Raw genomic sequence first — 17049 nt, 5'->3', positions numbered from 1 at the left:
AATGCCTGTTTCCTTGTCTGCAAAACGAGAGCAATCTTTTCAAATGTATTATTCCAACTCCAAAAATACTTTATGTAGGTCCTTGGCTAAATATAGATAGTGCTGGGCCTCATTTAAAGCAGAAAAGAAGCGCAATTTATCTTCAATACTTCATTTCTGCTTTTAAGCATTCCCATTGCTACTGATCACCAGCGCCTCTTGCCCTTGCAGTTTTCCTGCATGGCGACCATTGCAGCCTTTATCCCTCTCCAGATGTTCTTAATTTACCCAGTCCTTCAAACCTACCTGTCTTCTGATACTTCAGCTCTAGTCCAAATTTGGGTGCAAATGTGTAAAAGACTTGTTAAGCATTGTGCTCCCATTTTTCCCCCCCAACAGATTGAGCAAGCTTTTAAGTCATCTTTAACAGGTGAAACATCAAGGGTCTCTGATTACCTTTGAGAATGTCTAGAGCAGGGGTTAGCAAACATTTTCTTAAACATTTTTAGGCTTTGAGGGTGATACTATCTTTATTGCAACTATTCAATTCTGCCACTGTAATAAGAGTATACACAAATGAGCATGACTGAAATCCAATAACAACTGTGGGCTTCGGTATGATGACCCCTGGTCCAGAACAATAGTTATTGTCCTGGGGCCGATGGGCCCAGAGTTTCTATGTGGGCATGAAATCCTATTAAAAACATTATGGGGTTGCTTTCTTTATGGAGAGATGATTCATACTTTCATGAGATTCATACAGTATACAAAAGTTAGGAGGAACAGGATGAGAGAATGAAGTTCAAAGTGGCCAACTCTTTTTTCTAGCCTCCTTTTTCATCCTCATTTTTTGCTAACCTCCCCTCTGTGCTTATCCGCGAGGCACACTGATCCTTCCAGACGTCGCTCACATGTGCCTTGCACACTGGACTTGGTGCTTCTCTGCCATGTAGCATCTCTGCCTGGAATGCCGACCTGCCTGTGGTGTCTTGGGGCCCCTTCTCTCAATCATGGCCCAATGCCACCTCCTGGCAAAGCTTTCCCAGATGTCCTTGGGAAGCTACACTCACCTTTATGTTTCTGTGGCACTATATGATTACTATTTCATGGCAGATGTCAAAGAAGAAATACTGTTCCCCTATCTGTCTCTCCGTGGCCATTGTTTCTACTCAGTCAAACCTCAAGATTACAAAATGCTGCAAATCATCATTTACTTTATTTTTCAAAATGACACACAGCATGAAGAAACATCTCCTACTTAACATGGCTAATACATGTGACTAAATAGACATGTTTTCCCTCCCATATATATTAAACTATTCACTTGTATTGTAGACTAGAGGCCCGATGCATGAAACTTGTGCAAGGGGCTTGGCCCCTGCTGCCTCAACAGCTGCCTTTGCCTTGGCCCCTGCCCCTGCGACTTTGTCTGGAAGGTCATCCAGGAGGACATCTGGAAGGGCGTCTGGTCTAATTAGCATATTATGCTTTTATTATTTAGATAAAGACCAAAGCAAAGAGGGTAAAATAATGGGCTGGCTTAATCACTGAGGGAAGTAAGTTTGTAGGGGAAAGTATACTATTTGTTCATAAAACTCAGTATAACGTCTGCTCAAGTTCAGGGATTCATCTTAAGTTCTGGATAAATTGTAGCTTTCTGCTAAGGCTCAAAAAGGGGAGGTCGTGTCAACAAATTCAACACCATCTTTCTGTATACAATGTAACTTGTAATTTTCCAATTCTCATATGGGAAAAAATTCTTAATCAGGACCTCTCATATACATGGATTCATCATACACTGGACTCTAAGCAGGAGAGGTCACAGTCATAGTGCAGCAGGAATAATAACGAAGATTTGCTAAACGATTGTTAATAGTCACTGGAGGCTTCAGATTTCTGAGCCCCACCCCAGAGTTTCTGATTCAGTTGAGTCTGGGGTGGATCCTGGGAGTTTGTATTTCTAATCAGTTGTGATGATGTTGTCAGTAGAGCACATTCAGGGAAGCAGTGAGCTAGACTGATTTGCATGTTAAATTGCTCTGAGACTATAGGAAGAGAGGAAGTATTACAAACAAGTAAGTACAATATAGTGAGGATTATACGTATCTGAACATAGAGAAAGGATGCCTAATTATGCCTGGTGGTGGACAGACAGGGCACATTTTTAATTGAGGCTTAAGAATGGGTAGATGTTTATCTGCTACATTGATGAATGAGGGTTGATTCCTGGCCAAGAGAACAGAGGCTTGAGAAAACAGGTATAAATCTAGAAAAGAAGAGAATGAGAAGAGCAAGAACAGATATGGATATAGACTCATTAGAAAAACTAAGCTCATTGTTCTCCATGTATTTTAGGAAAAAATTGCTGATTTACCACAGCCCTTAAAACTAGGTTGCTGGTAGTCATCATTCATCTCACCTTGCTTGTCTTTGCAAAATGAATCTCTTTTCTGGTGCTATGTAGCCTCATGCAAATTATGGAAACTCTCAGAGCTTTAGTTTTCTCAGATATAGTTTGGAGACAATTACACTTTTATTGAAATGTTTATTTTTAAGGATGAAATTAAAAGTGATGGCAGATGCTACTTCACTTCCTTTTTTTCCTTATGCCCCCATACCCAAGGTAGTTTTTTACAAAATATTATTTGATCACCTGATACAGGTAAGTCCTTGATGACTTGTATATGAGAGATGTTTTCAGGACTAAGTGTCCCCTTCACTTGATCTTCTAGCATAGAGAAGATCTATTTCTATTTTAGAAGGGAAAAGCTACTTATTTGGATCATCACCTCCTAACAATATTTGATTTACTCTTTGTTAAACATATGCACTGAACAACTGAATGTGCACATGCACACACACTTATATACATAAACAGTTCATATATATACACATTTATATATGCATGTGTAAATAGAAACAGTCTATAACTTCTACATATTAATTTTCACATTTTATATTCCATTTTAAAAATAAGACTATTATAAAAGTATAAACAAATTATGTTGGAAATTTTAGTATTTTCTTACCCTCATTCCTTCAAATCTCGATAGAGCTCTTAGAGGTCTTAGAGCTCTAAGTGTCCGAAGGGATTTAATGGGGGTGAGGTCTGAGTAGTCAAGAGTGTTTGCAACTAAAGTAACCAAAGAAACCTGCAAAACATTTTTTAAATTAATTATTTCAATGCAATAATCATGAACGATCACTAAGAGCAGCTCAACAAGAACAATATGATTTAATATATCAACTTAACTAGTCATTGCCTTAAACAATGGGTAAGAAGAATGCTTTGCAAGGAAATAGATGGAAAAAGTTAACCAAAATAAAATGAAAGAATAGAAGGAAAGTGAGCTATTTCCTATATCTGAAAAGAATCATATGTACCTTTCACACTTTGATAGTCAATGGAAATGTACTTTTGCATATTCTGAACATTTAATGAGAGAAGCTATCAAAATTTCAATTGAAATAAAACCCAGGACATAACAAAAGCTAAGTTATAAGAGCATATGAAATTAACTATATCTAAACTTTAATATAAACCTTATATAAAAGTAATGTAAAGAAACATGATTTCACAATGGGGCTTTATATTGAATATAATAGCGGAAAGTTATTGAGAAAATTACAGTATAGTCTGTAACTGAGAATATATATATATATCCTATATAATGAAAGCCTAATATGCTAAGTGTCTGGTTGTCTGGTCATCCTTCCATCAATTAAAGCGTAATATGCAAATGATATGGTAAGGCCACTCAACTGCTCGCTATGACGTGCACTGACTACCGGGGAACAGTTGACCAGTCGCTACGATGTGCACTGACCACTTGGGGGTAGATGCTCAGTGCAGGAGCTGCCCCCAGCCCGCAGTCTCCATGACAGCCAAGGCAGGTGCCAGCAGAAGCCCTCCCCACAACTCTCCCAATCACCCCTGCCGCTAGTCTCACAGATTGGCCCTGATCATCTGCCAGGTCTAGGAACTCTGCCCATGCATGAATTTCATGCACCAGGCCTCTAGTTTATATATCCATTTACCTAACTATGCATATATATAGGCCTGGTGCATAAAATTTGTGCATGCACTAACACACACACACACACTCATACTAATAAATAATGTTCAATTAAGTTTCAAATAATCAAAAAGCCTGCAGAAATCAAATAAGTCCATTCTCTGAATATAAATCAGATCAGTGGTTCAGAAGCCTGAATATGCACCAGAATCATCTGGAGGGCTCGTTACAAGAGAATGCTGGGTCCCAACACGAGAGTGTCTGATTCAGTAGATATTAGGTGGGTTCTGAGAATCGTATCCCTAATAATTACCACCTACAATATAAGTGCCAATGATGTTGGTTCAAGAATCACACTTAGAGAAAAAGTAGATTAGATAAATTGCTTAATCTTTGAGAAATTAAAAAAAAATCAGTCCTCCCTCAAATCTACATTCCTAGATTTTCATCTCTACCAGCAAGAATATTGTGTGTAACTTTGCTTCCATGTTACAGAATAGAAACATTTCATATCAAATATATGTGTCAGTATGTTATATACATCCATATATACATTTACTGTTGTTTTTTTTAAAGAATTTTTGTGAGTTTATTTTAGCCAAACTTTTGACATACGTATGCCGGGAAGCTGAACCTCAAGGGACGAATGGCAGGTTACATTTCTCTATTTATACACCAAAATCAAAGGAGGGACATAGGTGGGTTACATGAAATTCATTGGTGATGGAGTAAGGAGGCGGGAGAAAGCAAAGCGGTGGGAAACTCCTGGGATTGGATAAAAAGTAAAATGATGGAGGTGTACTCAGGTGAGTGCAGGAACAATTAACATGATAAAGAAGGAATTTGAGGCATCTGTCCTGGCGCCCACCACATTTGGTTGTTCCCCAGAGGCTCCAGAAAAAGGGAAGTTACAAGTTACCCAGGCATCTCACAGATATGTTATCTTAGAGGCAAAAAGGCAAACGGGCTCAGTAAAAGGATCTAAGTTGATCTCTGTCTGGGAAAATATCGGCCTAGAACATTACTACCCACTATAACATGTTTGTAGTTAGATGTTTAATTTTCAAAACATCTTTTGTGGTTATTTTAGGTCTCTAAGTTGGCAAGACTGCCACATAGGCCTCCCCTGAGCTTGTCAGGTTAGCATGTGGCTCTTTTTTTTCACAGACGTCCATTTACTGTTTTTTCAAAATATTAAATAATATTTCAAATCGAAGCTACATATCTCCCCAAGTTCTGCTTATTATATAACCCTTCATAAATCACCACTTCATATTTTCAAACACAAAAAATAATTTGTTATTATAGCTATATTTCTTTCTTAGTTTAAAAGAAATTCAACTCTACTTGTAAACTTTTATTTCCTAAGTGTAATGATAAAAGTAACATATTTATAGTAACATTTTAAAGGTTTTTTGAATATCTTTAAATATTTTAAAATAACTTTTAAAAGAACCATCATAGTTACATGCTAAGAGTGATATAAGAAATTTTCTTATATCACTTTTTTCTTATTTTGGTTAGCCTTTCTTTAAAACTATTATATTACAAAAGCATCCTAGGCAGTAACTAAGTAACATATACATAAATGGTAAATATAAAAACAAGCAATATGAAATCATTAATATAAGACATGAAAAATCCATCGGAAGCCCAAGAGGACATAGGAGGTATTATGCATACTTTGGGAAAAATTTTTGCACATCACATATATAGAAAATAAATAATTGTTATTACTTTTAATATTTTATATATCGAACTGTTAGAAAGGAAATAGTTTACTGAGGTTTAAATAACAGTTGAGAAACTGAACTTTAGAGTAGATATGATTAGTTTTGGCATAATTTTGCAGTAAGATTTTGTTGTTAATAGTCATGCTTACATATAATTTTGATATCTATGAATTATGTTGTATTGAGTTACCCTTTCTGAAAGGTTACAAAATGCAAACTCTTGGTTAAATGTTAGAGTACTTGTTGGTACTCTGAAAAATTGCTTGTTGTCTTCTAATTCCAGAAATCAGATGAGGAAAAGAATTCTCTAAAAATTATGACTTATAGAATCTTTCTTCCTAACAACAAAGACTAGATTTTGGAAAATCTAGAAGAATTAGTAAAAGAATGAAGAACACAATTCATACTGAGAAAAATAAAATTAAAAGCTTGAGGTCATAGCTTACTTTAAGGAAGCCTTTTAAAATAATATACAATATCATATAACAATTAGATTATTTTATATAATTAAGTTATATCAATAAAATATAAACTAAAATAGAGTATACTAAATAAGAATGACTTGACAATAATGAAGTTGTACCATTTAATTTCTATGTGAGATGCCTTTATCTCACAAGCTGTTTTAGGATCTGTTTCCTGACTATTTCAAGATGATGACTAAAAAATATTTTTGCTTTGTTAAAAATAATACATAAACTGAAGCATTCTCTTTCATCCAAATACTCAGTAGTTCTCTGAATTCGTTATTTGTAATTAACACCAATTTCTATTCTCCAGCACCACTCTGGAGATGATTGTAAGTTGGGTGTTTGAATAGGGATAAGAACTGTGATTAATTTTGATTTTCCCTGTCATTGTCATTAATTATATACTTTGAAATTCCACACCCACCTTTCTCCCTAACATGGAGTTATTTGCTTTAGTACTAACTACCATTTTTATATAACTTTTAGCTAACAAAGACAACTTGATGTACTCATCACCTTATTTTCCAACTTTATGTAGTAAAAAAAAAAAAATCAATATTTTATCTTTTAACCTGTGTTTCTGCCCTTTTCATTCCCACCCCTTACTTTCCATTTGTTCATTCTATTTATAATCCCAACAGGAATGATATCCAAGTCACATCTTCTCTGATTGCAAAAAATAATTTACATGCAAGAGTAAATTATGTTAAAATGGTAGAGAAAAAAATTTACATTTGTTGAAAAGTTTCTCTTTTCCTTACAGACATCTACTGGCTACATTAATATTTCTAAAAGCATAAACCTATAGACAGAAAATATAAAAAGCCAACTAAAATTATAATATACAACATTAGTGAAGTCTTAGCAGAACATTGAATCATCACACAAAATCTTTGAAATTTCACTCAAAGTACCTACATCAACAATTAGGAAATCCAACCAACACCAGGCATTGGTGAAATACGTTTTATAACCATATGCTACCCATTTTAGAAGCATTTCCAGAATGAAGACGTAAGTGAATATCTTGTCAGCATAGTCCAGGATAATCTTTATGGTCTTTTTCTTTTCAATATATATATCTTCAAAAGCCTGTGGAAATAATATCCAAATTTTGATTCATTTCCAACTGAAAGCTTATTATTTGTAATAAAAACAAGAAATAAAAATTTAATGAAGAAAACCACTGAAATATCATACTATTATGAGCCAACTGAGTTTCTTCTGGTTTTACAGCTACTGTGTGACACCAATTCCAGACTTCTCACCACCAGTGCAAGCCACTGGTCCCAGAGGCCATGAGAAGAGAAAGAAGGCACAAAGGAATGAAATTATTTAGAATATTCTGAAAAGAGCCAGATCTCTGGCACTTGCAGGGACTTCCACTTTATCTGATCCCTCTTTTATCTCTCTTCAAATTGGAAAGACATAATACTTTAAGACATGTTTCCAGGACCAGCCACTCTGCTATACCTTTCTCTCCCTGCAATCTCCTATACCAGTAGGACTTGGAGCCTCTCCTTTAGGTCTTACATGCATGTGCATCCCCAGGAACACAGCAGGACATGCAGAAGGGCTTGCTAAGTGAACATGTGCAGGGGCTTAGTATGACTATAGAAATTAGAGGTTGATTTATTCTTTAAATTTTGCACAATATTTTATCATTCATTAAAAGCTTCGGTTCTACGAATCACTCTTCTATTCATTCCATGAATGTGGCACCCATAACACTCTCCCAGTTACAAGCCACAGCCACAAGTTCCTTGGGAAATAATTTGAATAAACTCAAAGTGTTGAACTCACTGAAGACATTGAAAATGATTGCTGACTTACACAGGTCTATAGTAAGAATTATCTCTTTCAAGTTTAAACAATACTTACCATGGTGAAGAAAATTAAAGGAAAAGGGCCTGCATCCTTAGCGATTAACATAATACTTTCTGTCCATAAGTCTGGCCTTGGGCCATTCTTATTCTTCTTATTCCAAATTCACCTATCAATACCCTAAAAAGGATCCCAAACACTCTGTGCAAAATGTTGGTATGAATCTTGAAGGAAACAGAGAAGTTGGGACGAAGAGAATGGTCAGATTACTAAGATGCTAAAAGAAGGTTCTAGTACTGGCAGAGGTTCTGAAAGTCAGTAGAATTAAAGTGCAGGGGAGACTTGCAGCCATGGGGACTTTTCTGCCTCCCTTCTCCAAGTTCTGGAGGAGTCAGGCCAGCTACTCAGACAGAAACTAAGGCGGAAGACAGAGAAGGGGCGTGGTCATGAATAAGAGTGCTGTTCCTGGATCTGGGTGCAGAGCAGGACCAGCAGATGCTGAAGGCCAAATACTCTGCCTGAACACACCTTGCTGTGGCACATCCCAGAGCCTGAAATGGGGCTCCTCGCTTCTAGGACTAATTTTGTGGATGTGAGAGCAAAGGGACAAGCAGGGCATTGTATGAGCTCTATCTGACTTGGGTGTGGGCTTGACTATTACTCACTTCAGTTACCACTTACTCGCCTACGTGGTGTGCACCCTGCTTCCTGAGGAGCCACAGCATAGTAAAAAGGTTCAGTGGCTTTGACTTTGACCTTGGTTAAGTTACGGCTCTATCATTTACTAGCTCTGAGACATCACACAACTGTTAATACTCTGTACCTAGCTTCCTGATTGCTAAAACAAGCAAAATACCATAATCTCACAGGATTATTTGAAAATTAAAGGGGGGGAAAAACTATTTAAAGGTCTTGACATACAATAAATATGTACTAAATTAGAGCTACTTTTTATTTGTTTTATAGATAAGTGTTTTTAAAATCTAGCTCAATTGGCAAATTCCCTGAGCATAAATACCAGCTTCTTGAAATATTTCCCCCTTTTCTTCTTCCTGTGACTCATTTGAATTTTAGTTTTGAGAGTGTCCCTTCCCCCAAAATGGTATCTTCCTTTGTAGACATTTTGAACAAGGCACTGCTCTAAGCTTTTCTATAATTTTTTCTAATCTCCTAGTTATATATGTGACTCAGAATGGGATGAACTTCCTTAGTCAATAGGAATATAAGATAATGTAGACACTGTCAAGACTCCTACTTGCATTCCACCTGATAAATCAAGTAGCAATTTCGTATTCATCTCCTGTTTTTGAGAGAGGAGAATTGCTAGGAGAGGCAATTTACTGTGAGCCCTAAACAACCCTGCGTGTTCTTGTTGGGTGTGACAAGAATGCAAGGCTGAATTACTCTTGACCCCAGCCATTTCTCAGGGTTATTTCTACAACAAGCAACCTTGAGAGATGAGATGGTGTCACCCTCGGGGATAAAGAGCCAGGTTGCTTTCTGTTTGCTATAAGAGGATGGGTTCCCTAAGCTCAGTGCTCACCAGCTACAATGCTAACCCACTGTGTGTGCCATTTACACTTAGCTTCATGCTATGGCCCCATGGGATTTGGGGACAAGGGGAAACAACACAAACATGTTGAAGTTCATGCTCCTTTTTATGCCACGAATAATCAAGTCCTTTGTCTCTGACTCGAAAGTCTCACATCTTCCACCAGCACACACAAAACAATAATAGGTTAACTTCCTGTAAGAGTAAAATCAAATCCCAGGCCCATGAAGACTGTCTATGAGGCAATTTATGAAGTTCTTGCAAATTCTGCTTTGAGTAGAGTGGAGTTTCCAGTAGTATCTCCAGCTGGAACTAGGCTTCTAGAGGCTCAGCTCTGTTATTGTCAGCTCTTAACTCCCAGATTCACTTCAACTCTCCCGGAAGGTGCTTGGTATATGTAAAAGATTGAGAAACGTGTCCATTCTCACTCTAAAACTGCAGTTTATTTTCCCTTACAGTAATAACCAGGATGCTTCATAAGCTGACACTGCCTATCTTTGTCACAGTATCGCTAGCCACCACATCCATCTCTGTATTTGCTCTTCCTCCCATAACTCTTCCTAAGTATGCCTACTTTTAATTTCCTGTATATCTGATGATGTTTTATGCTTCCTTCCAATTGTACTATGTTCCCCTCACTGGAAAATTATTACTAATCTTTCTAGATCTTGCAAAACATCATCTACTTTCCTGAAATCCCAAGCAGGGCTTTTATCGGTATGTTCTTCACTTATAAACTTTTAGCCCTTACACCCCTCTTTTCCCCAATTGCCCTCCAAGTTCCTTATCTTGCCTGGGTCTTATTCATTTTTGCATTTAGGGCAGCAAGAATAATGTTCTGCCTGTAGAAGTGCTCAGTGAATATTTACTGAACTGAACTAAAATTCTATCCTTGGTACTAATCATAGGGATCTATTTTGGGGTAAAACTACTTGCTAAGGTACTTTTATCTTCCAATTCATTGAGTACTGACAATCCATTAATTGCTTTAGGTGTCAGATTACTTACCAGAGCCCCACTGCTGAGCAGGATCATGAGAACGATAAAGCTTTCAAACCAGTTGTGTTCAACTATCCTAAAGCATGTCTTCCTAACAGTCCACCAGATTTTTCCTTTTCCTGAGTCTATGTTAACGTCACAGCATGGGAACCTCCGTATGCAACCTGGCGAGAAAGATATGCATTAAAATAGCTAAGATACATGACTTAATGCAAATAGGTCCCTATGATAGTCCCTCAACCAAATAATTTCTAACACATGCCTGCAGCTTCAAACAAGTATTCAAACTGGGTGCCTCCTTCTCTCATCTCCTAATTCTCATGGTGTTTTCTTAATACTTGTCAGTTATTTCTAACTTAGGATATATTCTTGTCTTCTGTGTTTCCCTGACTTCTCACTAATCTCTTTTACAGTGTTTAAAACATTTTTTTTCCAATCCTAATACACAATAAAAACTGAATTTGAGGAATGAATAAATGAACTAAAATCTGAGCACAGTTCAGGGTCATATTTTCTGAAAGATATAGTTTCCTTAATATAGATCTAGTATGAAATCTGGTGTGGCTTTACCTCTTCCATAAAAAATCTTTGACAAACACCACTCTAAATAATATTAAGAATATCAGTGAAGGTCCTAAAATCAAGTTTAAAAAAATAGATCTTGATTAGAAGATGTAGATGAAACTGTTTCAAGTACTCTAAGTTGAAAACAAATCTGACATTGGGATCTTAGGTGTACAACATACTGCTATAAAAATTTTAGAAATATTAAAAGAATGTTTCAGGTTTATTCATTCATTTCTCCATTAAATATTTCTTGAGTATTTTCCATATACTTAGTTATGTACAGAGTTTGTTATCCTTGAGGAATTTATTTTTGGTTTTGGTTAGGCAGACAGATCCTATATAATAAAAGGCTAATATGCAAATCAACCGAATGGAGGGATGACCAGTCGCTATGATGCGCACTGATCACCAGGGGGCAGATACTCAATGCAGGAGCTGCCCCCTGGTGGTCAGTGCACTCCCATAGAGGGAGTGCCACTCAGCCAGAAATCGGGCTCCCACCTCTGCAGCAATGCTAAGGATGTCCGACTGTCAGCTTGGGCCCTCTGCCTATGGGATATCCTATCAGTTGGATATCCCCCGAGAACTCCTGGACTATGAGAGGGTGCAGGCTGGGTTGAGGGACCCCTCCCAAGTGCACAAATTTTGTGTACTGGGTTTCTAGTATATAAATAAATGACTATAACCTGATAAGCAACTAAACTGACAGATATGCAGGGGTTATTTTGGAATATCTGGAATAAGTCCATCTACCCTGGCTCATTGAGGAGAGATCAGAGGAGGCTTCCTAGAAGGGGTGAAGCCTGAACTGAATCAGTACTAGCCAAAAAGGGTTTGCATGGAAATCTGGGCCAAGAGGCAGCCAAATGCGTTATGCATAGAAATTCCAAGCAGTTCAGAACTGTTATGAAAGCAAAGTGTACACAGGAGCCCACCTGAGGTTAGAGAAATTACATCATATTCCAGAAAGCATCTCTCCCACCTTAAAGAATTGGGTCTATATCCTATAAACATTGAGGAGTCAGGGAAGGGTTGTAAGCAGAGAATGATAAGGCAGGCTGCAATTTAAATAGATGTCTTCAACAGTTGTTTGGAGTGTAAGTTGGAAGAGGAGAAACAAGAGGGGTGGAGGTGAGGAAAGACCTCAAGCCAAAACAAAAAAACAAGCAAATAAACAAACAAACAACAAAAAAAAAACATTTAGAATTCTGGTTCAGGGCAGCAAGAATAACAATAATAGATTCAAGACATATTTGGCAGGTGAGATTGTAGGATTTGGTGATTGACTGGATGTGGATGTGAGATAAAAGGAGGAGTCCAGGATGAGTACAGAAGCAGGATTTGGGTGGTAATGAGTGAGATGCCAGGGAAATCTCTACATCCAAGTATTCTGTAGCTATTTGAAGGTATGAATTTTACTCTCAGACAAAAAGTCTGAGCTAGAAAAGAATATGTAGGAATCAATAGCATACCTGTGTCATCTGAGATCAAGACATTTTCTGAGCTCCTACCAAAAAAATAGTTATTTTGGAGAGAAAAGGGTCAAGTCTGGAATGTTATGAAATGGCAATATGAAGGGGCAGAATTCAGTGGTTTAGGAGACCCAGCTCATCCTAGCTCTTGATAACACATTGTGAAATTTTTAGGATATTTTACTAGCCCATTGTTAAATGCAGCCAATATAAAACATTAAAATGTATAGCACTGGCAAGTTTTCTCAGTGGTTAGAGCATTGGCCCGTGGGCCAAAGGGTCACAGCTTCCATTCCTGGTGAAGAGCACATACCTGGGTTGGGCATTCTATCCTGGCTTGGTTGGGACTTGTACAGAAGGCAACCAATAGATTTTTCTCTTTCACATTGATCTCCCTCCCTCCCTCCCTCCTTCCCTCCCTCCCTCCCTCCCTCCCTCCCTCCCTCCCTCCCTCCCTCCCTCCCTCCCTCCCTCTCTCCCTTCCTTCCTTCCTGTCTCCCTCCTTCCCTCCCTTCCTCACTCCCTCCCTCTCTCCCTCACACTTCAATTTCCAGCTTTATAGAAATGCAAGCAATGTTTCCCCCCGCCCCCCAAGTCTCTGGTATTTTTGCCATTATGTATATTTTATGTGTTTCTGCCCTTTCTCTCCAGAAGTTTCTATATTCCAATAAGGCTAATCCTGTATCTTTTTTTTTGTCCTTTTGCCCTTTCTGCTTACAATACTTACTCTAGTCCTATACATAGTTTAAATATGCTGTGCATAGTTGACTGAAAAGACACAGTCCCTCCAAAAAAGTTCTAAAATCACCTAAGAATTAATCATGATCTAAAGGTCATATATCTCTGTGAATTCTAGAATTTACCCACAAAAATTGGATTTAAAAAAACAACAGGGAATGAAAAATATACTCCTGACTTCACTTATCCAATGTTAATTATAGTTAACATGATCTCAGATCTGAAATAATTTATCTTTGTTGTATTTAAAATAATTACCTTATATCTCAAATACATTAGTAAAAAGAAAATATTTTATGAAATTAGGTAGAAAAATAGTAGATCTTTTTCAGGGCACAAGAAAACATCAGAAAGATCAGAAAAACCTTAGAATGGAATTTGTTTTTATATTAACTTAATGCTTGAGAGTTTAGAAATTATCTTAAACTTAAAAACAAAATTCTCATTCAGAACAGGATCTTCTTAACCTTTTGGTTAAGAAGATCTTACCAACTGAGATTTATTTTGGCAGTCTTAAAGTTGAAGAAAAATATTATTCTTGATTGAGGCAAGAAAATAAACTATGCATTCTAATTAGACAGGTAAGGCACTTAAAAAAAAAAAAATCAGGGATGAAGCTTCATAAATATTGCCCTCAGGATTTATCACATCTCAGAGAGTTTCTCTCATTTTGAGGCATGAGTCCTTGACTACTTGCCTGGCTTTTATGCAAAGGCATTTCCCAAGAGATTTCCAACCTAGCTGGTTAGCAACATTATCACACCTTCTTTTTTTAGGACTATTATTTTAATGTAAACATAACAGAGAACCTCTCAAACATTTTAATAGATCCCTGTGGGTAGACAATATTTCTTTTGGGTAGTTTCATTAATTTGCTCTTGTGATCCATTACAGAAAGTTTAAACTTGGTTTCATCATGTTAAAACAATGCTCTCAAATGATAAAGAAACCATTGACCTCTTCCAAGACATTACCCATTAATAAAAACATAGTAACATGATCCATATAATTAATGTAAAAATTTCATTAGGAAAATAAATCATTATTTCACCACCTTTAAAAAAATGTCTAAATCCTTTCTTTCTAATATAAGGTACAAAGAAATTGGTTGCTGTGTTGTGTTAAAGTTAGAAGTAGTTATGTGTTATTTTATAGGGAGTTGATAAAGAACATTTTTTGGGGAAATTGAATTGGTTCTTCCTACCAAATTAACAAGAAATACATTATTTTAAGAACTAGTGTGTTTCTATCTCACATGCTGGTCCAATTTACTAACTGTATAATCCAATAAAAGTATAATATAAAAGCAAGCAAAATCAAAGATTCATGCCAGGTTCAGAATTATACAATAGTTTGCCAAGACAAGTAGAATTAAGGATGGTGTGAAGCAGATCTATAAGGAAGGAGCCTGAAGTCTTGAATTAGAGAACTAATGAAACAGAATAAGAAAGGTGAAAAAGAGGAACAAGTTGTGAAAAAGTAATCAAGTTAAAAAGGATCAATGGATGTGAGACAATGAACAAAAAATAAATTTAGTATTCATTTTCACTGATTGAACTCTCACATCTTCTTTGGTTTTTCTGCTCTTTCAGGTAACAACAATCTCTGGAGGCCTAATGCTACTCTAAATGGGCACTGGTTCTGGCTCAGCTCCTGAGACCAATCATGAACTGGTTAAGAGTCATTTCCAACCTAAGTGAACAAGTCCCTGATTCCCATCCTGACAAGCCTACTCATTTTGAAGTCTTCATTTCCAGTTTCTGAGGCCCCAAACTTTGACTTGTTTATTATTGTTCTCTTTCACACCCTACATCCTACATCTCAGCAAATTCCTTTAGCTTTAACTTCAAAATATTGTCAGACACTCATACTCACACCACCGCCCATCCTAGCACACTAGTGTAAACTCCCACCGTCTCTCATCTGCATCACTGCAGGAACATCCAAGAAGTTGTCCAACTTCTTACCTTGCTATCCACTCATTCCCTCTCATGATGGCGTGTTTTGGGACTTTGGAATGAGATGCTTACAATGTACTTCTCAGCTCTTATGATCTGGCCTCTACGACGCCTCTGACTTCAACTTTTCCATTCTTCTCATCTCTCCATTTGTTTTATTAATACTAGCCCCTGATTTCCTCAAATGGCATGCATATTCTTTTCTCAGGGCATGTGCCTTCATTACTCTGTCTAAAATATTATTCCTTCATATTTTCTTTACAAGTGTTTTACTTATGATACAACAAAAATACAAAATTTATATTAATTGGATGCCATCATTTGCTTTTCCCATAATATGAGATTTGGCTTGTATTCAAAGAAAATTCATGCACCCATAGTAGTTTATAGTTACCTTTATTTTGTTTATTGCCTGGGTCTTATAGGGGACTATTTGCAAAAGTCTTAGAGAATGAAAGCAAGTCAATAATTTTTTTTTAAGAAATACTGTTGCTGATGGTAAGCCCATTAGCATCAATGCCATCATAGCTTCTATATATAATTGTTAACAAAATACTTTAAAAACAAAAAGGAAAGGAGAAGGAAGATAGATACTAGGCTAATTAATTTAGGTGTTATCTCATGTAATTCCCTTAACATTCCTATGATGTGGATATAGCTGTTATACCCACTTTACAGATGAGGTATCTGAGGTATAAATAATTTTAACATGTGCTCCTGTTTTCACAGGGAGTTAGCAGTAGGCCAATTAGAACTCATGTTTATTAGGCTTCAAATTTTGTGCTCTACTGCAATCCTACTCTAAGTTTCTGTGTTTATTTAGATGACACAATACCTACTTAGAAAACCCCACATACTTTTCTAGGTCAAGCTCAAATTTACTAGTTGGGATAAAATCCCTCAAAAATTGGAGGAAATAGTAAGAAATTCAGTTAGGCAGAAAAATGAAAAGGGTTGAATGGAGATACTGTTAGAAAAGAATAGATGGAGGCCAAAAAGGGCTTTCCATGCCAAGTTAAGGACTTCAGGTTTTACCTTATAGACCAATGGTTCTCAAATTTTAGTGTGCATCGGTCAGAATACACCAGAGAACTTGGCACTGTCCTCAGAATTTCCTATCAATGTGTGGCCAAAAAGAAAGAGATCAGGACTGCCTAAAAGTCTTTTGCTTGAGAGGCAGGATAGACCCAGGTGTCGCTAAATGACACGAAGATGGAAGGAAGTAGTAGATTATATGTGGAGAACCCACTAACGTTTGTTTAAATGTATTAAGCCTTAGATGTTTAATGGGCAGGTGTAGGCAGATCAGAATTCAGATAATGGGCAGGTGTAGGCGGATCAGAATTCAAGAGTGAGGGTAGGCATAAAAATAATGAAAGAAGAGCCCACAACACAGAAATGGCTGTTCAAGCTATAAATATGGATGAAACCCACAGGGCTAGAGAAAAACAAGGTAACAAAGCAACAAAATCTGAAAACATTATTATTTAAGGGATGTTCATTAAACCAGTCATTAAAAAAAAATGAGGGAAGAACCTCAGAACTCTCAGAAATATAAAAGAACACAGGTATAGTGTGGTCTTTGAAAAAAAAGGAAGAAAAAATACGAAAACAGACTGTGGTTAGCAGCATCAAGAGGTTTACAGCGAGTTGGTGGATAGCTTTAGCTTTTGGTAACATTTCCCCATCCAGAACAATAGTACCATCCATCCCATTAAATTGTATTCTAGCGGTTCCATGG

The 17049-nt window shown here is 36.9% G+C and overlaps 1 protein-coding gene across 6 annotated transcripts in view; it reads right to left on the bottom strand.

Moving 5' to 3' along the window:
- SCN9A (sodium voltage-gated channel alpha subunit 9) overlaps positions 1–17049 on the bottom strand; it is a 72073-nt gene that overhangs the window by 9941 nt on the left and 45083 nt on the right. For all 6 annotated transcript variants that reach the window (XM_036421869.2, XM_036421864.2, XM_036421866.2 and 3 more), the window contains 3 exons: positions 10583–10737; positions 7117–7290; positions 3009–3131 (listed from right to left, as the gene is read on the bottom strand). In XM_036421869.2, coding sequence (XP_036277762.1) covers positions 3009–3131; positions 7117–7290; positions 10583–10737 — 452 coding nt within the window. The remainder of the gene's footprint in view (positions 1–3008; positions 3132–7116; positions 7291–10582; positions 10738–17049) is intronic.

This window comes from Pipistrellus kuhlii, unplaced genomic scaffold, assembly GCF_014108245.1.
Source record: "Pipistrellus kuhlii isolate mPipKuh1 unplaced genomic scaffold, mPipKuh1.p scaffold_m20_p_7, whole genome shotgun sequence".
In the NCBI taxonomy this organism is placed as follows: Eukaryota; Metazoa; Chordata; class Mammalia; order Chiroptera; family Vespertilionidae; genus Pipistrellus; species Pipistrellus kuhlii.
Note: the sequence above shows the minus strand (reverse complement) of the source record. Positions and strands in the feature narration are given on the sequence as shown.